Genomic DNA, 26103 nt, shown 5'->3' on the forward strand with positions numbered 1-26103 from the left:
TGTTTTCTCACCAGATATCCTGGAATTGTGGGAGATAGTGGAGGCCCATCACTGCCTCTAGCCCTCGCTATCTTGTCTAGACAAGATAAACATACACACTTAAGTAAGTATTTGCAATATTAAGTATTTACAAAATAAGAAATGTCAAAGAGCAACATCATGACAATTTAAAGATCATGTAATATTTATCCAGCTTTATGGGACAAAAGGCAATATGTCAACAGGTGCATCCAGTATAAACTGATCAAATCAGCTAACCAGTATCCCCATCTCTCCCATTACCCCCTTCCTCCATGTTTAGAGCCTATCAGCTCCTCTATTCCAGTTCTCTATAAAGGATATAAAACATGATTGTGATCTATAATCACCCTATGGTGCTATGGAACCCTAGAACATATTACTTTGAACTATGTTTTGGTGCCCTTTATCTAGTTTCTCTCTACCCCTCTTCCTTAACCCCTCCCAGTCTCTAGAATCCCTATACTAATTTTTTCTTTTCTTTTCTTTCTTTCTTTTTTTTTTTTTTTTTTTTTTTTTTTTTTAGAATTCACCCCGATCTGAGGAGGGGAGGAGGGGACAGTGTCTCTATTGAGACCTTTTTATTTTATTTTATTTTATTTTATTATTTTTGAAAGGCAGAGTTACAGAGAGAGCTAGAGACAGAGAAAGTCTTCCATCTGCTGGTCACTCCCCAGCTGGGAGTGCAATGGCTGCAGCTGAGCCAAACTGAAGCCAGGAGCCAGGAGCTTCTTCTGGGTCTCCCATGTGGGTACAGTGGCCAAGAACTTGGGCCATCCTCCACTGCTTTCCCAGGTGTATTAGCTGGGAACTGGATTGGAAGTGGAGCAGCCTGGACTCAAACCAGTGCCCATGTGGGATGCCAGTGCTGTAGGCCAGGGCTTTTAACCACTGCAGCACAGCTCTGGCCCTACTAATTTCACTTGTCTTTATTTTCCATTCTAGAATCAACCAATTCTTCATTAACAAAATGAAATTAGTGTTCTGATGGGCTGAGCAGCAGAGGTTGTTTTTATAGACAGAGAAGGGCTGAGGAAAGCAGAAATAAAGAACAAAAAGTACATTTTGATGTTACTTTACTTTTAAAAAATGGATAGGAAGACAAAAATATAAAAATTACTAACTGGTTAACATCAGTTGCCTTTTCTGTGAAAGGGGTAAGGCAGGGGGAACCTTATTATTGTCAGTTGAAACTCAACTTTCTGGGAAATTAGGCTGTTATCTTGCAATTATCCGGTTTCTTGGAAGGTCAGATAAGTGGATTAGTTTCAATTTGGTTATGTGGAACGTTAGCACAGGGGACTCCATCTTGATTTTTAGTCTGGTCTGTGTTGCCTAGTGCAGCACCTAGTTCAAAACAATGGCCTTCTGTAATTTTTATTAACAGAAATAAACTTGAAAACGTACCATGAGAGAGACAGATGGAGATGGCAGTTTTGCCATCCTGGAATTCAATTATATTCTGATTTTTTAAAAATTGAAACTATAAAAGCACGATCTTTTTCCTACTTTGATGTTTTCTGTTTTTTTTTTTTTTTTTTTTTTTTTTTAGATTTTATTTATTTTATTTAGTTATTTGAGAGGTAGAGTTACAGACTGTGAGAGGGAGAGAAAGAGAGAAAGGTCTTCCGTCTGCTGGTTCACTCCCCAAATGGCTGCAACGGCCGGAGCTTGCTGATCTGAAGCCAGGAGCTAGGAGACTCCTCCGGGCCTCCCACTTGGGTGCAGGGGCCCAAGGACTTGGGCCATCTTCTGGCTTCCCAGGCCATAGCAGAGAGCTGGATGGAAAGAGGAGCAGCTGGGACTAGAACCGGGACTCACATGGTATGCTGGTACTGCAGGTGGAGGATTAACCTACTGCGCCACAGCGCCGGGCCACTGATGTTTTCTGTTTAAAGACTTCAAGTGAGCACCTTGAACTGTGAGCTCTGAAGGGCAGATTCCATATGTTCCTTTGTTTGCTTTCTTTAGCATGCAGTAATGTGTCTGGTTGAATTTAACTTCTCTTATATTTCCCCCATTTTGTGATTCTCTTCTCTCATGTTGTTTTAAATTATGGTCCCTGAGCAATCTCTGTCTAATTCCTGGATGGTCTCTGGATAGTGAAAGGGCATGCTGATGACCTTCCCTTCCTAAAAGCTCTGTTGTTAGGCATACTGGGAGGCTGCCAGTCTCTGCAGGAAGGCAGTCTGACTCCTGTTTGTTTGATTCATTCTCAACTTTACCACATGGACAATGGGCTGACAAGGCTTGCATGAAAATGGGTCGATCTCCCTCTATCTTTTCTTGTTTCAGGTTCCTACGCAGGGGCAGTGGTTGCTATGCCCCTGGCAGGGGTGCTAGTGCAGTACATTGGATGGTCCTCCGTCTTTTATATTTATGGTGAGTGATTTGACTTTGTGACTTCACAGGGTGATTCATAGTTATTGGGTAAATGGGATACTTGTCTACCTAAGATTATCTATGGTAAAGTGGATTTTTTTTTAAACAGGCAAAGCATCAGCTTTCTTTATACACCAGTAAACAATAACAGGAAAATCAACAAAGTCCTTCCTCCTAGTTGAACATATTGCTATCTGGGAGGATTTTAAAAATTAAAAAAATTAGAGGCAGGAAAAAATGAGACCATATCCTCAAGCCTTTTGTGTTTTGACTGCAGGGATGTTTGGGATCATTTGGTACATGTTCTGGCTGCTGCAGGCCTATGAGTGCCCAGCAGCTCACCCAACAATATCCAGTGAGGAGAGGACGTATATAGAGACAAGTATAGGAGAAGGAGCCAACTTGGTTAGTCTAAGTGTAAGTACAAATGGACAGATGAAGATTTGCCTCTTTTATATAAGTATTTCTCTTAGTCATTGTGTTGTCTTCTTAAAAAATAAGATGTCAATATTTTCACTAATAATCTCATGATATTTTTACTCTTTAGAAATTTAATACACCATGGAAAAGATTTTTCACGTCATTGCCGGTTTATGCAATCATTGTGGCAAATTTTTGCAGAAGCTGGACCTTTTATTTGCTTTTAATAAGTCAGCCTGCTTATTTTGAAGAGGTCTTTGGATTTGCAATAAGTAAGGTAAACACATACATGCTTCAGGTGTTCTTGAACTTTGAATTTCTTGATTCTACTGAGCATATCCTTAGATGATAAAATAATTAAATTTGCCGATCATGGTTTGGAACAGATCTGTAACATCTAGTAGCCTGCAGGTCAGACAAGTTGTACATTCTGTGCAGAGTGTACACAGCTGTTTAATTTCTCCTTAGTAAGGATCAGAGCTGTATTAAGCTGCTTTTAAATATTTATGTTCTGTTCAATATCAAAGTGTGTTTGAAGCTTTCTCAAGCACTGCATATTAGGCAAGGATAAGAAGATTTGAGGGTACGGGGTTTCTTTTTTCTATAAACTACTCAGCAGCAGAGAGAACCTTAAAGCTTGTTTTGCAGGTGGCTCCTCTCTTCCTAACAGTGGTTATCCATGTAGCAACTACTGCTTGTGATAGTTTAGCAATAATTTCGTTCAGTGGCTTCAAGCCACTGTCATTAGGTTGTCTGTGTTTCAGGGAGGAAGGGTTTGTATGGTGAAACATAAGCCATCATCATAAAATAATTAAGCCTCATTCTTACAAGGGAAAGAATAGCAGCCCAGCAGAGGTAGATGTCTACACAGCTACAGGCGTTGTCAGAGGAGACTGGAAAAACCAGCAGAGTCACGGATGGTGGCTGCCATTAGTGAGCACTCGGTCCATGCCAAGCGCTTTTCCAGTGCTGGCTGCTGGGGTCTCGGTGAGGGATAAAAGGCATCTCTACCTTTCAGAATCGTCCTGTTTGGTGGAAGAGACAGGTCTATACTCAAAATCACTTACGCCTTCACTGTGTATTTATTGAGAAATCCGAGCATGGCTGGATCCTAGCACTGGGGCTGGGCAGGCAATTAAGGGTCCATCTTTCAGCATCAGTGAAAAATAGCTCACTCTTTCTTTTCTTCCCAGGTGGGTCTCTTGTCAGCAGTCCCACACATGGTGATGACGATTGTTGTACCTATCGGAGGACAATTGGCTGATTATTTAAGAAGCAGAAAAATTTTGACCACAACAGCTGTCAGAAAAATCATGAACTGCGGAGGTACTGTAGCTTTCATAGCAGCGTTTGTGGAACTGGAGTAAACAGAATGTCAGAGCGTATTTTAGAGGGCTGTAGAGTTCTTGGAATGGATATGAAAGCCCATCCCCTGTGTTGCTCATCCCACTGCTACCATGTGGTCCTCCAGCCCAGGCTTGTGCAACCTGAGATAGGACGTCTTAGTTGATGGACAATAAATGCGGACACACAACTTGCAGAAACACTGCTTTCACCTACTGCAGTGCCAAAGCAATGTGGTTTCTCTTTATGTTTCTGTTTAAGGTCTATCTTTTCCACATATCCTTCCACACTTATTCTTTGCTTATCTACTTTATTCCCTTTCTGCATGTACATATGTTTTGGTAACAAACAGGAGAGAAGTATTTTCTCTGGATAATCATCTTTCCTCCCAACTTAGCCTTATGCCTGGCTTATGTGTATTTGTGTGCATGGGTACACACATGTACATGGGTACACATACACCATCCTCTTTCCTGGTTGATTTATTCCCTGCTTTATGTTTTGATTTTGCAAAGACAACAAAGTTAGGTGATTTCCCACAACAGGTAGGTGAAAGTCATCTTGATCCGTACAATATTCATGGTTGCTCACCTTTTTGAACCCTCTATTTTCTCACCCTTTTTAATTTTATTTTTAAATGAGCATTTATGGAATTCTTTCTATTTCAGACACTAGGAAATTTCCTGGGAGAAAACAGAGGTAAAATAAAGTGACTTGCTTGAGTGGCAGATCCTGGGCAGGATATCAGGTCTGAGCCCATTGCCAATACCCTGAGTCACTCTGGGGCTGTCTCTACAGGGAACTGGGGTCAGCTTGAGCTGGTCGGAGGGAGAGGATTGTGCATCTAGGGGCAACAGGTCACAACTGGGATATTAAATTGAAACAGAGACTAGCTGGGCTCTGACTGCTGAATAGATTGGTTAGGGCCATTCCAAAGCAAAGAGCATATGGAGACACATGGGAGCAGGCCTGAACTGATCCTACAGCATCTTAGGAATAAGGTCTGATCAGTGAGGCATATCAACACCCAGTCTCCCAGCAGCCTGACTGCTGTCCCAGGCAAAGATATTAGAACCTGTTCTCAGCTTCAACTTTTGAGTAGGAGTCTGAAGATTGGCAGATGTAGGCAAGAGGGAATGTACTGGGGCATTGCATTCTGGGACCTCTCCAAGGTAGCTGGGACAGGCGAAATAAGTCCAGTTGACTTGTCAAGAGGAGCTGATGGCTTGAATGGAAGTGGTAGCAATGTAGTTGGAGTGCAATGGACAGAGTTCTAAATTCTCTGGGCCAATTTTCCTCTTCTTTAAAGTCTGAATAATAATATTCAGTTCAGAGCAATATGTAAATACACCTAGCATAGTGTCCAATCTATAGCAAGTCCTTAGTAAATGTTCTTCTGTGTTCATGACAACAGAAAAATAGGTTTTCCAAAGAAGCTATCCAGCAAATATCTGCTATTGTGCTGTATTTCTCTTGGCCAAAAACATACACTTCTAAGCTAGAAACTTGAAAGAAAATTTTGGATTTCAGAACAATGTACCCAATCTCTTGTAAACCCAGATGCCATAAAGATTCTTGAATATATTTTGTGGGAAAGTTCTATTTATATTTATTTGGGCCCCAATACCACTGCTGTTGTTTCTCTATAATTGGTGGAGATAGTGTTGGGTGGTGGTGAAGAGAATTCGCAGATTTTAAAGTGCTTAATAAAGTGACTGTGAAGAAAATTTTGTTTTTCTGTATCAACTAGAATACATGTGTGAAATTTTCCTGGCCCCTCTGCCATCTTTTAAAAATACACTTCACGTGTGTGTTCATGCTGTTTTATATTTTGACATAGTGCCACCAGTGAGTTCTACACTGAAAACTAAGAAACAAAGGCCACAGTTGGCCCATTTTGCTTAGGTACAGAGATGCATTCAGAATAACCAAGACACAGCATCTATCTAGGTGCCCCTCGACAAATGGATGGATAAAGAAAAACGTAATATCTATACACAATGGAATACCATTGAGTCATGAAATAATGCAGTTCTGTCATCTGCAGTATCATGAATGGGACTGGAAGGCAGTACTAGCGAAAGAAGTCAGACACAGGAAGATAAATGTCATACGTTCTCATTTATATACAGAAGCTAAGAAGTTGATCTCAGATGACATAGAGAATAGCAGAGGGGTTATCAGAGGCTGGGAAAGGTGTGGGGAAAGGAGGGATGGAGAGCAGATGGTTAAGTCCAGGGGTGCAGTTGGATGGGAGGAACAACTTCTAATGATATATAGCACACTAGGGTTACTATGGTTGGCAACAATTCATTGAACACTGCATAATAGCTAGTGAAGAGGCATTTGAATGTTCCTAACTCAAAGAAATGATAAATATCTGAGGTATTAGATATGCCATCACCCTGATCTGGTCACTACATACTATATGCATGTATTGAAGTGTCACACTCCACCCCCTTACTAGGTACAATTGCTATGTGTCCATTAAAAGTAAAAACATTAAAACTTAGTGTAGAGATGTAAGACAGGAGGTCACTACATGAAAACAGAGGCTTGTGCCATCACTGAATAATATAGATTTTTTTTTGCTATGATGAAGCACTTGGAACAGTCTTCTAAAAAATTTTAGCTGCTTTCATGTTTCCTAAAAAAGAAATAAGAGACCATTTTTCAACTGAGAAGGATCATATCCCTTGCAGCCTGTCACATCTTTCTCTTTGTCTCATAGACAAGGAATATGTTACAATCATTTAAAACAAACATCACCTGTAGGCATAATGTTCTGTTCTAGGCCATTCTGAATCCTGGCACATTTCCAAGGTTCTCAGACAAGTGTCAAATTCTCATACTTCCCTCTACAGACCATGTAAAATGTGATTGAAGTAAAAAAATCCAGCCTGCCTCAGTTGCCTGTGTGAACTTCAGTCTGTCTCAATAGGAAATGAAACTTTTCTTAGGCTTTAAAGTTCTAGTGCCATTTCTCTTGTGAATTCCGAATAGCTTCGTGTTCACGGATCTCTGGATTACTTCCGAAGTTTGAATTTTAACCTTAAGCCTCTGAAACATAAAGTCCTATCTGTAGTGTTTTAACCAATAGCATGAGCCATTTAGACTCTTATATGCTTTTTTTTTTTTTTAAGATTTTTTTATTTATTTGAGAGGCAGAGCTAGAGAGGGGGAGAGAGAGAGAGAGGACTTCCATCCACTGGTTCATTGCCCAAATGGTCACAATGGCTGGAGCTTTACCAGTCCGAAGCCAGGAGCCAGGAGCTTCTTCTATGTCTCCCATGTGAATGCAGGGGCATGAGCACTTGGGCCATTTTCCACTGCTGTGCCAGGCCATAAGCAGAGGGCTGGATCAGAAGAAGAGCAGCCAGGACTTGAAATGGTGCCCATAAGGGATGCTGGTGCTGCAGGCGGAGGCTTAGCCTACTATGCCACAGCATCAACCCCTCTTACTGCTTTTCCTTCTTTTGGAAATTTGGCTAAGATCACATTTTTTTCCTTATCAGTGAACCAATGTAACATTTGTAAGTTTCATTCTTCACACATTGTCCACATTCTAATTCTTCACAAGAGTTAACTTTCTGGCACAACCTTTGTTGAAAGTGGCAAAATGAAAGAGGTTCACCCAGATGATTTGTTGTTTAAGATAGGCCACTTCAAAAAAAACACATGTAGTTAGGACACAAAACACCTAGCAGTTTTGCCCTATGTATGATTTAAAATGTTGTTAAAAAATACAAACATATAGCAACTGTGCACAACACGGAAGCCATTGTTGCTCTCTTAATGTCTTATGACCCTCTTTAGGTGTCCCTCTAAAACAGCTATTAATGCTTGCTCTTCTCTGTGGCAGTTTTGAAGAAATGGGCTCAGAAAGGTGGTAACATAACCAAGGTCTAGAGTAGTGCGTTAGTTTGTATTTTAGTCTCAATCAATCTTGATCACATGTTCTTTTCATGATACTCATTCATTAAATATTAGTTAGTGGAATGCCCATTACATGGTAGCCACACTCGGTCAAAGATACATCTTTTGTGTGTGTGTGAGGCAGAGGCACAAATGAAAAATTACAAAGCCATACGGAAAAGCTTCATAAAATAAGAAGGAGATGTCAGCATCACTGAGTGGGGGTGGGGGAGAGTTGGCAGGGAAACTTCACAGAGGGAGCTGTATTTGACTGGAATTTAAAGGAAGTAAGGCTGGCATAGTGGTGCAGTGGGTTAAGCCAGCGCCTGCAATGCTGGTGCCCCATATCAGTGCCAGTTTGATTCCCAGATGCTCTGCTTCCGATCTAGCTCCCTGCTAATGCACCTGGGAAGGCAGCAGAAGGTAGCCCAAATATTTGGGCCCCTGCCACCCATGCGGGAAACCCAGATGGAGTTCCAGGTTTGGCTGGCACAGCTTTGCCCATAGGGGCCATTTGGGGAGTGAACCAACAGTCAGAATACCTCTCTCTCCCTGTTTTTCCTTCTCCCTCTGTCACTCTACCTTTCAAATAAATAGAATAAACCTTTAAAAAAGACGAAAAGACAAAGTACAATTTCTCTAGGAAAAGGGAAGATGGAGAGAAGTATATCTTTGATGAAAATCCACACAGGCACTAGACAATGTTGTATGACTAGGAAACAACTACTGGAGCTGTAAGAGGAAGCTTGAAAACCCATGTGGAAAAATGGCAGTAAAATATAAGCTTATTTTGATGCAAAGTTTTTTTTGAAATCCATGCATATTTGTTCATAATATACATTTTCCATGAACTTTTTGAAGACCTCCCTCTCCCCGTCTGTCCTGCACAAAGAGAGGGCTGAATATGGGATGGGGATGGGGGAAAGAGAAGTGAGGGCTGGCCAGAGATAAAGTGGGAACAGGAAGAGGGATTTACTGTGTAATGCAAGACCCCTGCTGTGGAAGCCTTACAGAACTGCTAAGCAAAGGCGTGGCTGAGCAGGCACGTGGTTCAGAAAGGCAGCGGAGTGGTGTGTGGATCAGGGGAGGGTGGGAAGACCACTCAGGAGCCTCCTGTTGTTCAGGTGAGCAGTGGTGGGCCCCCGAAATAAGGCACAGGCAGAGGAGGGTGACATGGGTCAGATTTGATGAAATTTCTGAAGCCAAACCCTCAAATTTTTATGTGAAAGCTGAGGGAGAAAGAGCCATCGAGACAATTCTGAGGTCCGTGCCCTGGACTTGGGGCCACCACTTGCTGAGCTGCGCTCATGTGCCACATTTCGTTTCTTCTTTTTTTTTTTTTTTCTAATTTATTTTATTTATTTATTTTTAATTTTTTGACAGGCAGAGTGGACAGTGAGAGAGAGAGAGAGAGAGAAAGTTCTTCCCTTGCCGTTGGTTCACCCTCCAATGGCCGCCGCGGCCGGCACACCGTGCTGATCCGATGGCAGGAGCCAGGAGCCAGGTGCTTTTCCTGGTCTCCCATCGGGTGCAGGGCCCAAGCACCCGGGCCATCCTCCACTGCACTCCCTGGCCACAGCAGAGAGCTGGCCTGGAAGAGGGGCAACCGGGACAGAATCCGGTGCCCCGACTGGGACTAGAACCGAGGGTGCCAGCGCCGCAAGGCGGAGGATTAGCCTAGTGAGCCGCGGCGCCGGCCGCAGACTCACTTATTGTAAATGAAAGGGACAGAAAGTACTTTTGTACTGTTGGACAAGTATCTTCTATGAAAATATTTATTTATTTTTATTAAAGATGCCCGAGAGCTTTGATGAATTTCTGAAAGAATGTTGCCTTATGCTTTACAAGGAGTGAGACTTTACATTTGGTTTCAGATATTCTTTTAAAATTTCATTTATTTACTTATTTTTCCATTTTATTTGAAAGGCAATCACACACACATACAAGGAGAGAAAGAAATCTTCCACTTCCTGGTTTACTCCCCAAATACAACATGCAAGCCTCAGGCACGCTACAGCTAGGAGCCAGAAATTCCATCAGGTTTCCCATGTGGGTGGCAGGGGCCCAGGCACATGAGCCATCATCTGCTGCCTCCCAGGTTATTAGCAGGGAACTGGATGGGAAGTGGAGTAGCCAAGTCTTGAACCAGGCATTCCAATATGGGATACAAATCTTTTAAGCAGAGATTTAAGCCACTGTACCATTGGCAGTATATAGGAGAATTTTCTTATTTAGAAATGGCAGGGGCAACTAGGCCTGAAGCATTGGAACTTACTCGGACAATTTAGTATTCAAGGTTTACCAGGAAAATGTTAGAACGTTCACATAACACCCAGATAATATTAGCATAGTCACAGTACTGAAACACCCAAGTCATGTTGTAAGCCCTGTGTCAGAATGTATATACTAAAAACTCAGTTCCATGGGAATACAGATTAATTCTTATTTAATAAATTCACAAACTTGGACTGACATGAAAGTGACATTTCCCCCTGCTGTTTTCATTTGCAGGCTTTGGCATGGAGGCGACCTTACTCCTGGTGGTTGGCTTTTCCCACACCAAGGGGGTGGCTATCTCCTTTCTGGTGCTTGCTGTAGGATTTAGTGGCTTTGCTATTTCAGGTAAAGTGCCTTTGGGCTTCCAGGTCTTGTCTGTTGATTGAGCGAGTCTTGCAAGGAAGTCAGGACAGGGATGTGTGGCACCTTTCTTCAGGAGCCCAGTCAGTCCTGAGCTGCAGGGCCACTGCTCAGAGAATTCCATCTGGTGAGGGTAACTTTGTAGGATCACCCAGGACTGGGTTTAGGAGTCCATTCAATCTGGAATTGGGTTGTCCCTACTTTCTCTGTCATGGGAAAAGACACAAAGGCAGGTGAGCCCCTGAGGCACCAGCAGGGATCCGGGCATGTGGCTGCACCAGGTCACCCTACCTAGCAGAGGCTCTTGTGACCTTTTCAGTCCTCACCCCTGCCAGCAAACTGCTACTGCTAGCTCACATGACCATGTCATTTGACACAGAGTCATAGGATCAGAAGTTGCTCAGAGTAGAAATCTTCAGATTTTGTCTACTGTGTCGGCCTCATTTTCCAGACAAGAAAATGAAGGTTCAGAGAGGCACCATGCCTTTCTGAACAGGACAGATCAGGTAGAAATAAAAACAGTAGTGATGTAAGCCACATGGACCAAGCCCAGACTCAGTGCTGGGCACTTTTCAAAGCCCTGTGTGTGTACTGAGCTCCGTCTCCTTGACAGCTCTCCTAGGGAGTATCACTGCTATCAAAATCCTCATTTTACAGAGCAGGAACTGGCCTACTTTATGGGAGAGGACAGAGGGAAGTCATATCACACAGACCCCAGTGACTCCCTGGGCACAACTGGATGAAAAAGAAAAATCCAGTTGTGCTTCTATCTCTAGAACATTGTAAAAACCAAAATTGTCACTTACAGAAGAGCTTACATAAAGCACATGTATCTGACAGCATTGCGAAGCAAGTAGTAGATGTTACTTAGTAGTTGGTGGCAAAGCAAAGACAAAGCACAGTTCAGCCTGGCTCCAAGCTTATGTTCTTTCCATTGGTTTAGACTACCTTAAATATCCAACAGAGTAGTAATGTCCCAGAACAGAGAGTGTGGAAATTCTTTTCTAGATCACCCTAAAGTAGGGGCATGATATGTCTATCAAAATAAATAGTGCTGGTGCATAGTTAAACTAGAAAAAAGAATCTACTTTCAAAGTAGGTTACAGATAAGAATTTGGATTTGGAGGTGTGTAGACCTGGTTAAAGGCTGCTCTTTATTACTATGAAAGCAAAATTGCTTAATTATTTAAATTCTCACATCTCAGTTATCTCATTCAGATATTGAACAGCTGTAAGAGTAACCTCATAGGGTGGTTGAGGACACGCTGCGATCATTATGCCTTTACTCATACTTCTTGTGAGGTAGGCACTGTTCTTGACTGATACTACTACAATGAACAAATCAAAGATTCAGATAAAGTTTACATTCTGGTGGAAATAAAGCACTTAAAGCCTTCAGCACAGTATCAGATGCATAACAAAGTTGTTACGCATTTACTGATATTATTGCTCTGTGATGCGCTTTGGCCCAGTGCCTCTCAAGCTTTAATGTGCTTGGAAATCACCCTGCAGTCTTGCAGAATACAGTTTGCTTTAGCTCTGAGGTGATGCTTATTGGCTACCCACACTTTGAGTAGCAAGGAGAGAGCAATTATGACTTGCTTCCAGAAGGATACTTTCCCTTGATAACTGTGTGATGCAAAAGCGATTCATATCCTGCCTCCAGAGATAATGAAATGCTCAGGGTCAGATGTCTTCCTTTCCCCTAGATTGCCAATTGAGTCACCATCACTGGGAGAGATGCCCAGTACCCCAATTGCAGCAGCTGTTTTTTTTTTTTTTTTTTAATTAAAGGCACTTATTCCATGCTTGTCATTTTTAAGATGCGGTATCATTTATTCCTTGTCAGAAGCTTAGGAGAAGGGCGCTGCTATATGAGTTTTACTGTGTAGAAATAGAGAAAGATGACTTGGCCAAGTAAATCAAATGGATTGGATTGGACTAAAAGTCTGTCTGACCCATTAATGACACTATGGGTGGGACTGTGGCCATGGGAGTGATAATTCCTCAGGACTTCCTGTCTGTCAGCATTCTCAGGAATATGTAAGAATACTAGAGAAGACTGATGCAAGGTAGAAGCTGACTGTAGATAAGAGGCTTAGCACAGGTGAGGTTAGAAAGATGCAAGGGATGAGAGGTGTCTGCTTTGGAAAATGTCCTGTGTACAGAAGGCAGACCCTCCCAGTCTGTGTACAACGATTTCTCATCTGTTACAAAAATCTATCAGTTTTTTTGAAATTCCCCCCACCCCTGGAATGCCAGAATTATGAAGTTAGAAACAAAATGGCAATTCTCACATTATCTTTAGCTGAAGCAGATGCCTAGGCTTTGTACAAGGATATAATACTTGACAATCATATTAATTTCTTCTTATCTCTGGGTTCTTTTCTAATAAAGTGTTTATCTCATTCAAATCAACAGTAAAATTAATTTATCTTGCAGCTGCTTTATGTTCTGATTGTCTGGCACTTTGATTTGAAAGAGAAGGTATGTTTATTAGAAAATTTTTTTTCTCCCTGAATGGAAGTAAGAAATATAACCATCTAGTATGCCAGATTAGAAAAAAAAATTAAATCCTATTTTCATGTCCTTGCATAGAACAAAGGGAAGCATAATATGAGTGAACAGAATTTATAACCCTGTGCTATAATTAAACAACTATTTTTTAAAGATTTATTTACTTACTTGAAAATCAAGAGTTACACAGAGAGAGAAGGAGAGGCAGAGAGAGAGAGTGAGAGGTCTTCCACCCTCTGGTTCACTCTCCAATTGGCAGCAATGGCAGGAGCTGCATTGTTCCGAAGCCAGGAGCCAGGAGCTTCTTCCAGGTCTCCCATGCAGGTGCAGGGGTCCAAGGACTCGGGGCATTCTCTACCACTTTCCCAGGCCATAGGAAAGAGCTGGATTGGAAGTGGAGCAGCTGGGACTTGAACCAGCGCCCATATGGGATGCCGGCACTGCAGGAGACAGTTTTACCTGCTAAACCACAGCCCCAGCCCCTTAACTATTGAGCAACTACTATATGCCAGACACTTTGCTGGTTAAGACAGTGGTAAGCAAGATAAGATGATAGCTACCTGTAAAGAGTTTATACATTGACTTTCATCTCCATGTTCCACACAATTATTTAACTTGATTTTTATAACAGTTTTCCAAGAATTACCCCAGTTTATAGATAAGAAACTGAGGTTCAGAAAGTTTAGATCAGAGTCCAGATTTGCATCTCAATTAAGCTGCCAGAGCTGAGGTCGCTCTGACACTAAAATGCACCCATGGGTAACATTGGCAAAATTGCTCTCCAGGGCCTTCATCTTTCTCTTTCACAGCCTCGTCCATGCCTGACCTTCACTCCTCTCCCATGTTCCACATGTCCTTCTCCTGATGAATGGATTCAGTGAGCTCTTTGTGACTTATTGTCTTTGTCAATTTGCCACTTTTGAAAGTGGCAAGAGATAGTAAGAGTAGAATAAATGGTAGGAGTGGTGGTAGTTAGTAGTGATAGTGATTAGTAGTGGTGGTAGTTACTAGAGCTTAGCTATTTGCCAAGGTATCCCACACACCTATTTTCCCAGAGTCTCAAATCACAGTACATTTATGAGTTAAGCAGTAATATTATTCCCACTTTAGAGAGTGAGAGACAACAAAGACCAAAACATTGACTTGTCTATCTAGTGGAGGTGAGATTCAGGTCCAAATTTATAATCTTCAAATCAACCAGGTATATGAATGAAAGTGGTTGTAAATTATAGAGGATCTGCCAGTGTTTGTGAAATGTTCATTATTAAAACACCCTTTCCATCATGTTGTGTGACCACCAAAGCAGGTCTGTTTATGACAGCCCTTCTTTAAGGAATTGAGGGCTTGGAGGGGGGATATTATGAGGCAGGGTTTGGTTGTGATTACAGTTTTGTGTGATTGTTTACTCTGAATAAATATGACCAGGCTTTTGGCTTTTCAGTATTCCCAAACACCATCATTTGGAGTGCCAAATTTACAAGGCACAGGTGCCATAATTCTCCCCATAAAGAACCCATAGTGGATATTGCTAGATAATCTTAAGACCTTTTCCTACTTGTGCAGATATAAAGCATTGATCTTCAACCCAGTCATCTTGGTAGAGTTACCATTAGTCATATACTAGAAGAAACCAAATAAATTAATGAGAGCTAAATATTTTCCAAAGTGTGTTTGAAATTCTATTCTTTGCTCTGATGTTGAGGTTTTGGCTTCCCTGTAGGTTTTAATGTCAACCACCTGGACATTGCCCCCCGCTATGCCAGCATTCTTATGGGTATCTCAAATGGAGTAGGGACCCTGTCTGGAATGGTCTGTCCCCTCATTGTTGGTGCGATGACCAAGCACAAGGTAATGATTTCCTGTGTGGCTATGGGTACATTTTCAGGAGATTGAAGCATTACACAAACTTGAGATCTTGAGACCCTACCCCAGCCCTTAAATGTGTGTGTCCTTGACCTTGACTAGGTCACATGAACTATTTTCCTCCCCTTCTTCCCTCTCTCCCTTCCTTTTTTCTTCCTCCCTTTCTTCTCTTCCTTCTGTTTTTTAAGTCATTGCTTATTGATGGAACCGGAGCTAATTGGTTGGTTGTTCCACATTTTCTCAACTGAGACATGAAAGTTCAGGGGAGAGAGGTGAAGGCTCTGTGTTGAGACACAAAGAAGAAGCTGAGGCAGTCAACTCAGGATCAATGAATTACTAAAGATTGTTTTATAATTTCAAGTGATTAATTTTATAGCCTATTTCATCTATTGCTTAGTATATACTAGCATAAAAATATTACTGCTGTTATACTTCCTTGTTAAGAAGAAAGCAAAGCATTAATGACCCTGTCTAAGAACCCACAAGGGAGTGGCGCTCAATCTTCACTGCACCTTTGTGTATTTAGACTAGGGTGGGTGGAAGAGGAGGATCCCGTGATCCATCGAGTTCAAGTACAGGCCACAAGCTTCCTTTATCACTGTCACTGACAAAATTTCAGGATGTTGGTTTCTGCAAATAAAAGTTTTTGAACACCATAGATTTTTTTCCCCCAACCATTTTCTTAGATGAATTTTCTTTTATAAATATAGCTTTAGAAATTATTCTGGCTTCTTAGGAAAGAAAGCACTAAGTAATATTTCTTACTTTCTGACAGAAAAGGAAGATGGGATTTAGGGATTCTACAGAAAGGAGACTCATTTTTTTTCATTTTGTTCATGAGATAATACGGCTGGTAACACGCCTATTAAATCCAGCCTTACCTTTGGGGTGGGCATGTGCCTTTGTCCTAGTGGAAGCCTCCAGAACATATTGTTATTCACTGGTTTTTGTGAAAACGTTACCTGACACTTTGTTTTCTTGTTTAGACTCGTGAGGAATGGCAGAACGTGTTCCTCATAGCTGCCCTGGTGCACTACAGTGGTGTCATCTTCTACGGAGTCTTTGCTTCTGGGGAGAAACAGGAGTGGGCTGACCCTGAGAATCTCTCTGAGGAGAAATGTGGGATCATCGACCAAGATGAATTAGCTGAGGAGACAGAACTCAACCACGAGACTTTTGTGAGTCCTGGAAAGAAGACATCCTATGGAGCCACCACCCAGAATTGTGAAATTCAGAGGAAGGAATGGAGGGGTCAGAGAGGAGTGACCCTTGATGAAGAAGAGTTGACCTCCTACCAGAACGAAGGACGAGACTTCTCAGATACATCCTAATGTCGGAGGGACACTTCCACCTTGTGCTCACCTTAGGACCAGAAAGTATCCATGCCTATTGCCTTCCCCTTAGCTGCTCTTGCCAGAGTATGGGCACACTGGAGGTAGGAGGGTGAGGGGACGAGGTCGAATCAACAATAGAGCAGAATGTCATCTTGTAATGATACTCATGGGGGTGGAGCTTGTGTTCAGTTGGTAAAATAGCTGATTACATTTTTTTTGGACTTGTAATTGATTCATCTCCCAAAGAAGAAAACTTGTTCAGAAAGAGTAAGGAAGAAAATACTATGTTGATCAAAGAGACACTGAAGGAAGTGGGAATATTTGTCCTGCAGGAGAGTAAACAATATTTGCTATCCCATCGTAACTGTAGAGGTATAGAGGGGGCTCCCTATTCCTAAAAACTCTGCTGCTCTTGGAGGCCCTGTGTTGTGCCAGGTGCTTTATAAACATTATTATTTGATCTCCATTACCCTATGACATCTATTTCTTATCCCTATTTTACAACTAAGGGAACTAAACCAATAAGAGATTAACTTGTCTAGGGTTATTGCACCAGGGCCAATGCTGTAGCCCCAGAAAAAAAGTAGTTTTAGAGATGAAGATTTCAGCTCAGTAGGAAAGATAATTTTAATAAAGAAAATTGAAACTGAAATGAGTTGTCTTGTGGATAATCTTCTATTTTTGTCAGGTATAGAGGATGAAAAAAATGAGATTGATATGGAGAAGATTATTATTTAAACATTGTCTAGAGGGCTGGACTCAAAGACCTCTAGGGTCTTAAGCATTATCTGAAAAGTCACATGATTTCATGAGTTCATAGTTTTTTTTAGATAATAAGAGTCATTATCTTATTCGAATTGGTTTAAAAATGTGAAACAAGATAGCCAAATTTCTTGAAATCTGATGATCAGAATGGCAGAAAAGAAGTAAACAAGGAATTAGCTACTAAATTTCAACTCTCTATAGTTAGTCAACAATGTTAAGGTTAATTATCATCCCAAATTACTCATAATTACTCATAGCAATGACATTTAATAATTTAAGAAGTAGGTTCCTGTGTTTCATTAGGTAAAATTTTCAAGTTTTCTGTTAAAACATGTCTGCTCTTTCTGCTGATGATTATACTAGAAATTATGATCAAATTATTCAAAACTATGACTGAGGTATTCTTAATGACTCTATTTGGGATGATATTCAGGGAAGTTGCAATAATACAGCAATAGTTTTGTAGAGAAATATTAGAAAGGAAATATCTGGGACAACTAGATCCATTGCACTGGAAAATTCATCTTTGTAAAGGCAATAATATGGATACTCTCTAGAAATATTTCAAAATATAATGTTGGCATGTAAAATATTATTTGAAAATAAAGTTATTTTCTTGTTAATTTGTTTTAAAATTTTTATTTCTACATTTAAAAGAAAAATTAAATATTGTAGAAAAATTATAAACTTATAGTTTTATCATTGTAAAGTGCTTTTTCTAATTTCTTCCATTTATATGTTTCTGGTACCTGTTGTGACAGTGAAGTTGTGGCATATTTTATAAAAAGGATAATCTTAAGAAAAAAGAATTTCTTGACTATGAAACAATATTTAGCATATAATTTATATCATAAGACATCTTTAGGTCTCTTTAATGAATGAATCCATGTAAGTCCCTTAGAATAGTTTCTGGCATGTAGAAAGTGTTCATTAATAGCTCATAATCAATATATTTGAACAATTTGGGGGCATTTTTCAGTTTAAAAGAAAGCATGCTATGCCTTTTCCATCCATTAGCTACAGAATTTACTGTGAAAGTCGTGCTGTTTTCTAAGTAAAAAAAAAAAAAAAGAAGTTCACGTTGGCTGGCTGTATTTTATTTTTGTTGTGTTAATAAAGTCAAATAACAGTATTTAAAAACTCCATGATAATCTTTAAGGTAATTTTATTTTGTTACACAAAGTTGTATTTATTACACATTTAATGTTGATATGATTTGTAGAAATTTTGCCTGTTACTTTTCCTTATTGTATTTTTTACAAATAGAGCCCAGGATCATGGTGCTGAGAGCTAGAAGACATTTATTTCTTGTGATGGATTGTTCTCTCTATAGGTTGCATTAGACAGATAATTACAGCTGAACATAAGACAGATGCAGTGCACAAGTCATTGTACATTTTGCTGCAAATGTCCGTGTGAAGAGCAACTGTTGGAGGCAAAGCACGGTTTCTGGTAGGAAGGGAAAGAGGCCTGAGGATGCTGGATTCTTAAGAAAGATCTGATGGTAAACAATGAAAATTTTGGAGAGACTCCTGAATAGGACAACAATATTAATTATTATTCAAGAAATAATGATTCATTTTTTGCCCCTGCATGAATGTTAAATTTATGAGGTTAAAAGTGGAATGTACTGCTTCTATTTCACACTCCCTCCTTGCAACCCCAACAAATCTGGTCTTCCCTTTCTGTTTCTTACCTCAGTTACTCACATCACCCTTTTGCTCAAGCTATAACTTGTGGATATCTTTGGCTTAAAATTTCCTTCTTTTTTTTCCAGGCCAAATTAATTTAATTTAGTTTCAAATATGTAGATCCATGACTCACATCAACTTTGGAAAAATTCTCAGCCTTACTTCCTAAGATATTTTACTGCATTCTCTCTCTACTCTGTTTCTAGGGGTCCAGTTAAATGAATGATACATTCGCGTATGAAGATCTCTGACCATGTCTTTTGCATTTTTCAACTCTTAACATTTTATGTATAATTATAGTTACTGTCATCTGACTTTTTTTATTTATTTCTATGATGGAAATCCAACCACTGTACTCTCAATTTCAATTACTGTTTTTCCAGTTCTATATGTTTTAATGGTTCTTTTTTATTCCTGCTATATCCTTAAAAATATTTACAGTTCTCCCATGACATTTCAATCCTGTGTTTTATTTCCTGGAACATAGTAAGTTAGTTGTTTCAAAGTTTGATCAGTGCCAGTAGCTGTAGATCATGTGATTCTATTTCTATCTTCTGTTGGTTTTGTTGGTTCTTATTCATATTCTCTTATTTGGGTCTGTGGTAGGTTTCCTTTATTGTCTCTAGAAATAATTCTAGGATCAAAATAATGCTCTTTTCTTTATTTCTCCAGGGAGGTTTTTGTGTGCCTCTCCAGGAACCAAAGGACAAGAGCAATCTGGGATTATCTGAGCCCAGGTGCAGGGCCAGGGTATTCTGGACCACCAGATGGCTTGAGGCTGGGCTCCAGGCTGTATGAAGATCCTTTTACTTCCAGGTTCCCCTTACTGCTAGAGTGCAGCACTTCAGGATCCCAACCCACACGACTACGATTTTACTACAGATTTTTTCCCTGTACCAGGCCATAAGACATACTGCTCACCCACTAAACACTGAATTTGTCAGGGTTAACAGATGCTCCCAGGAGAAAAGTGACCCCAGTTGTCAAGCTCATGTCTCTAGGTTTTCATCTTCTCTCGGATGGTCAGCAGGTAGCCTGCAATTTTTCACTACCATATTGGCTTTCCAATGCTTTTGAGCGGAATTTTCTTTAAAAATGTCTTGTTCAACTTTCTTAGTGGGAAGTTTGGTCTGAATTACCTAGTCTACCTTAATGGATACTGAAATATTTTTATTCCATCTTTACAATTTCTCCTAAACTTATCTATTTCATAACGTGCTAACACCTAAATGCCAAATCCTTATAAATTTGGTTAAGTACAGCAAATGTTTAGTTATCTCTTTGAAATCGGAAAAGACCCCCTAAAATTTACCCTGAAATGTGGCCCCTTAAAGTTCCCTAGAAATGCTATCCGGGGTGCCACATGCGCTACCGGAATTTGGGGTGGCTTACGATTTCACCACGGGCTTATTACTAAATCCCTAATATTAGTAAGCCTGAGAGGGTTCTTGCCTAATATTTAGAGAAGAATTCTAAATACCAGCACAGATAAACGAGGCAGCATGGTACGTTTTAAGCTTTTATTTAGTAAAAAAAGTGCATAAGAGAGTGAGAGCTTTATTTAGGGGAGAGAGGTGAATAGGGGTTCATACCAAGCACCAGGAACCAGCCACATGGATGAGTATCTAGGCCAGGAAGCCTAGAGCACATGGCCTTCAGGAGGGGCAGGGCTACTGCAAGCCCTGTCCTGACAAGAGGCCAGGGAAGAAGAGCAGCGCAAAAGCCCCGAGCACACTGTGCCCCAGGCTTTTAACCCACTCCAAAGGGGAGTGGTTAATTAACCTGATTGGCTGGTGGGCACCCTGGTGTGGCCAGGTAGGGGAGTGAGGCCACACAGGGGCGTGGCAAAAGCATCAGGTAGGAGCATGAGGTCACACAGGGGCGTGGTCTTCCAGTTCACAAATCTGACCAATTTTAACCTGTATGCCTGCCTACTTCATTCCCCCCTCAGAGACTCCAGACCTTAATCTTAAGGGGATGTTGATGGGCGTCGAGTCACCATCTTCTGTAGCTACTTCCTGCTGAATGCGGGCGCAGACCCTGCCTGTTCTCGGTCTGGAAGTCTCTGCCTATCTCATCTAATGAGTTCACTTCATGAGCTGGATCTCTTTCAGTCTCCGGCATTCTCAGTGTCTCCTGCATGGTCATCATTATTCTCAGAAGCTGCTGGGTTCTACTGGGTTCTTTTAGATATAAATGAAGGTCCATTGTCACTCTGGAGTGACCGTGGGAGTCCAAAGCGTGGCACGATGTCTTTCAACAAGGCTTTAAACACCTCGTGTGCTTTCTCCGTTCGGGTCAAAAAGGCCTCTATCCATCCTGTAAAAGTAACAAAGACTAGAAGGTACCTACAATTGCTTGTAGGGAGCATATTGGTAAAATCAACCTGCCAATCTTCAGCTATTTATGTTCCCCTCCATTGCACAGGAGTCAACAGGGGAGGTGGCCTTACATGGTGAGGGTTATTCTGTAAACATAGAGGCCAAGAGCGAGTCATTTCCTTTATGACCATATTTGGTCCCTTTCCTCCAAAAGCTCGGGAGACCAGCTGTACTAAGGCATGTCTTCCCAAGTGGGTAGTGCTGTGTAATTTTCCATTAAGTGGCCATTGGTAGCATAATTCTGTGATTTAGCATCCACTATCCATTTGCTTTTTAGTATAGCCTCGCTGTTGAGCCCATTCATTTTCAGGCTCCATATAGTGAGATTCCTTAGCTACTTCCACAGATTGATGTATAAGGGCCATTTCCAAACTTTCCTGTGTAGCTGCTCTATCTGCTAACGCATTTCCCTGGTTAATATAATTATCTCCCTTCTGATATCCCTTGCAGTGGATGACGGCCACTTCTAAAGGCTCCAGTACTGCCTGAAGTAGAGGCAGTATCTCTTTTCCATATTTAACAGGGTAACTCTTTACAGTCACTAAGCCCCTCTCTTTCCAGATTGCTGTGTGTGCATGCAACACAAGGAAAGCATATCTGGAATCTATCTATCTATCTATCTATCTATCTATCTATCTATCTATCTGCATATAATATCTATCTATCTATCTATCTATCTATCTATCTATCTATATATATATAAACTCACTGGCCTTTTCCCAGTTGTAAAGCCCTAGTCAATGCAATAAGCTCTGTCTTTTGGGCTAAAGTATTGTGTGGTAATGCTTGGGCTTCTATCGTCTGCCTTTTTAACTCCTTCCTTCAGATAGCTGCTGCCATCAGTAAACCATTCAGCATCTGGATTTTCCAGGGGCTCATCTCAAAGGTCTGGCCTACTAGGGTACATCTGCCTAATTCATCTTCTGTTAAAAATTCAGTGTGGATTAGGTCGAAGTGGCATGCAGGCTTGTTTCGGATAGTCACTCAAGTGTCAGGATTTATTTTTCTCCACTCACTATCTTTTTTTTTTTTTTTTTTTTTTGACAGGCAGAGTTAGACAGTGAGAGAGAGAGAGACAGAGAGAAAGGTCTTCCATCCATTGGTCCACCCCCCAAATGGCCGCTATACCAATTCGAAGCCAGGAGCCAGGTGCTTCCTCCTGGTCTCCCATGTGGGTGCAGGGCCCAAGCACTTGGGCCATCCTCCACTGCACTCCCGGGCCACAGCAGAGAGCTGGACTGGAAGAGGAGCAACCGGGACAGAATCCAGTGCCCCAACCGGGACTAGAACCGAGGGTGCCAGCGCCGCAAGGCAGAGGATTAGCCTAGTGAGCTGCGGTGCTGGCCATCCACTCACTATCTTGAAGTTTGCTATTTAGAATATATAAACTCTGACAGCACCATGAAAGGGTAACAGAGAAGGAAGTCTCTGTGTTTTCATTGCCTCACTTAATTGTTTGTAGTCTCAGGCCCTGGATCTACACTAACCACATAGCCCCAACAAAACCTCAAGGGTGGCTAGAGAATAAAGGGGAGTTTGTGTATCACCAGCTAAGCACTGATGATACCCGCCAGCCAGCTCTCTCCTTCATGTAGGGTCTTAAGAACTCTCACTTAGCATGCTAAGATAGTCTCCTAAGCTCAGTGTCATAAATGATGTGACCCAGGTATGTGGCATCTGGGAGAGCTGAGGTTTGTTGTAGGGAGCAAATATCTATATGGGAAGGTTTCATTTCAGGTAGAGGAAAAAACAAGAACAAAGTAGGGACATGCTTGTCATATTGAAAGAACACCAGCTCCCATAAAGTGGTCAGGTTCTGGACATGGTTTGAAAGAAGAAAGATCCGTGGAGAGGCTGAAGTGTGCAGGTGGGGGATGGAATCAGGAATTTTGGATTTGTTTGGGTATTCTACTTGCCTGTTGATATCTAAGTGATGGTGTTGCTGGGCAGTGGTTTTTAGTCAGCTGGAGTTGCCGATTTGCGAGCCATGCACACATCACATAGTTGGTATTTAAAGCCATGAGACCAGATGAGATCATCAAGATTTCAGTGTGGAGAAAAGGACTGCTCTCTGAGGGCCCTCAGGAAGAGGGAGGTGGAGGATGGGTGGGGGGACCCAGAGAGAGAGGCGTCCTGTGGCTAAGTGCAGCCAGCATGGCACAGAGGGGACATGATCGCCTGTGTCCAAGCTTCCGCTGGTTTAAATATGACGAGGACGGAGAGTGGACCATTGGATTCAGCAACAGGGAGATCTTGTCGACCTTGGTCGGAGTAGTGTCAATGTAACTATAACCACAGAACCCTGAATGGACTGTGCTCAGGGATGGGAGTGTCTTCTCACCTAGGCACAAATTGCAGGGATCTCCAGACAGTTCAGCAAAATTTCCATCACAAAAGGCAGAGCCCCACACAAACAGGAAGAAAGGTATTTGCAGGAGGCCAGGCACCACAGGGAAGAGAATGAACTTTAATTTAGAAGAGGAGATAGTGCATACACTATAACAATAGAGTTCTCCTTTGGTAAAGGGAAGAATTGTCCCCAGGAGAAAATGGGGCTAGATGGAGAGATTTTTAAATCTGAGAGGTCAGTTAGGAGTCTTCATGATAATGTACAAATGAGGGCCTGGACCAGGATTCAGGGGCAATGGAAAGGGAAAGAAGCCATAGTTACAGAAATCTTTTTTTTTTTTTTTCTGTTCTTTTTTTTTTTTTTATTCTTTTTTTTAACTTTTATTTAATGAATATAAATTTCCAAAGTACAGCTTATAGATTACAATGGCTTCCCCCCCATAACGTCCCTCCCACCCGCAACCCTCCCCTTTCCCTCTCCCTCTCCCCTTCCATTCACATCAAGATTCATTTTCAATTCTCTTTATATACAGAAGATCAGTTTAGCATATATTAAGTAAAGATTTCAACAGTTTGCACCCACATAGAAACACAAAGTGAAAAATACTGTTCGAGCACTAGTTATAGCATTAAATCTCAATGTACAGCACATTAAGGACAGAGATCCTACATTAAGGGTTAGTGCACAGTGACTCCTGTTGTTGACTTTACAAATTGACACTCTTGTTTATGGCATCAGTAATCACCCTAGGCTCTTGTCATGAGTTGCCAAGGCTATGGAAGCCTTTTTTTTTTTTTTTAAACTTTTATTTAATGCATATAAATTTCCAAAGTACGACTTATGGATTACAATGGCTTTCCCCCCATACCGTCCCTCCCACCCACAACCCTCCCCTTTCCCACTCCCTCTCCCCTTCCATTCACATCAAGATTCATTTTCGATTATCTTAATATACAGAAGATCAGCTTAGTATACATTAAGTATGGATTTCAACAGTTTGCTCCCACACAGAAACATAAAGTGAAAAATAATAGATGATTTTTTAAAATGATGATGAAATCAGAGCAGACCTATTGTCATGTTTAATCCCAGTGAGAGTCAAGTTGGGAATTGATAATTTCTTTTTTTTTTTTTTTTTTTAACAGAGGATCAGTTTAGTATGCATTAAGTAAGGATTTCAACAGTTTGCACCCCCATAGAAACACAAAGTGAAATATATTGTTTGAGTACTCGTTATAGCATTAAATCTCAATGTACAGCACATTAAGGATAGAGATCCTACATGAGGAGTAAGTGCACAGTGACTCCTGTTGTTGACTTTACCAATTGACACTCCTGTCTATGGCATCAGTAATCTCCCTATGCTCCAGTCATGAGTTTCCAAGGCTATGGAAGCCCTCTGAGTTCTCCGATTCTTATCTTGTTTAGACAAGCTCATAGTCAAAGTGGAGGTTCTCTCCTCCCTTCAGAGAAAGGTACCTCCTTCTTTGATGGCCTGTTCTTTCCACTGGGATCTCACTCGCAGAGATCTTTTGCCAGAGTGTCTTGGCTTTCCATGCCTGAAATACTCTCATGAGCTTTTCAGCCAGCTCCGAATGCCTTTAGGGCTGATTCTGAGGCCAGAGTGCTATTTAGGACATCTGCCATTCTATGAGTCTGCTGAGATTCTCACTTCCCATGTTGGATCACTCTCCCCTTTATTTACTCCATCAGTTAGCGTTAGCAGGTACTAGACTTGTCTATGTGCTCCCTTTGACTCCCAGTCCCTTCACCATGACCAACTGTGAACTGAAACTGATCACCTGGAACAGTGAGATGGCATTGGTACATGCCACCTCGATGGGATTGAATTGGAATCCCCTGGTATGCTTCCAACTCCACCACTTGGGGCAAGTCAGCCTGAGCATGTCCCAAATTATACATCTCTTCCCTCTCCCATTCCCACCACCATGTTCAACAGGGATCACATTTCAGTTAATTTTCAACACTTAAGAATAACTGTGCATCAATTACAGATCTAAACCAGTCATATTAAGTAGAACAGATAAAAAAACTACTAAGAGGGATAATGTATTTAGTTGTTCATTAACAGTCAGGGCTATGCTGATCAAGCCACCATTTCCCATAGTGTCCACCTCACTCCAACAGGTTTCCCTCTTGGTGTTCAGTCAGTCGTCACCGATCAGGGAGAACATATGGTATTTGTCCCTTTGGGACTGGCTTATTTCACTCAGCATGATGTGTTCCAGATTCCTCCATTTTGTTGCAAATGACTGGATTTCGTTGTTTCTTACTGCGGTATAGTATTCTAAAGAGTACATATCCCATAATTTCTTTATCCAGTCTATCGTTGATGGGCATTTAGGTTGGTTCCAGGTCTTAGCTATTGTGAATTGAGCTGCAATAAACATTAGGGTGCAGACCTCTTTTTTGTTTGCCAATTTAAATTCCTTTGGGTAAATTCCAAGGAGTGGGATGGCTGGGTC

At 41.3% G+C, this 26103-nt stretch overlaps 1 protein-coding gene across 2 annotated transcripts in view; it reads left to right on the forward strand.

Moving 5' to 3' along the window:
* SLC17A8 (solute carrier family 17 member 8) overlaps positions 1-18250 on the forward strand; it is a 54657-nt gene extending 36407 nt beyond the window's left edge. The window contains exons 6-12 of one of the 2 annotated variants that reach the window (XM_002711219.6): positions 2314-2400; positions 2678-2817; positions 2948-3097; positions 4014-4146; positions 10591-10701; positions 14954-15081; positions 16083-18250. In XM_002711219.6, coding sequence (XP_002711265.4) covers positions 2314-2400; positions 2678-2817; positions 2948-3097; positions 4014-4146; positions 10591-10701; positions 14954-15081; positions 16083-16427 — 1094 coding nt within the window. In that variant the 3' untranslated portion in view covers positions 16428-18250. The remainder of the gene's footprint in view (positions 1-2313; positions 2401-2677; positions 2818-2947; positions 3098-4013; positions 4147-10590; positions 10702-14953; positions 15082-16082) is intronic. The other variant, XM_089308857.1, reaches the window with a different exon arrangement.
* The last annotated feature ends 7853 nt before the right edge of the window (positions 18251-26103 follow it).

The sequence above is a fragment of the Oryctolagus cuniculus genome, chromosome 11, assembly GCF_051225735.1.
Source record: "Oryctolagus cuniculus isolate XC-2025 breed Fujian yellow rabbit chromosome 11, ASM5122573v1, whole genome shotgun sequence".
NCBI classification, from domain to species: domain Eukaryota; kingdom Metazoa; phylum Chordata; class Mammalia; order Lagomorpha; family Leporidae; genus Oryctolagus; species Oryctolagus cuniculus.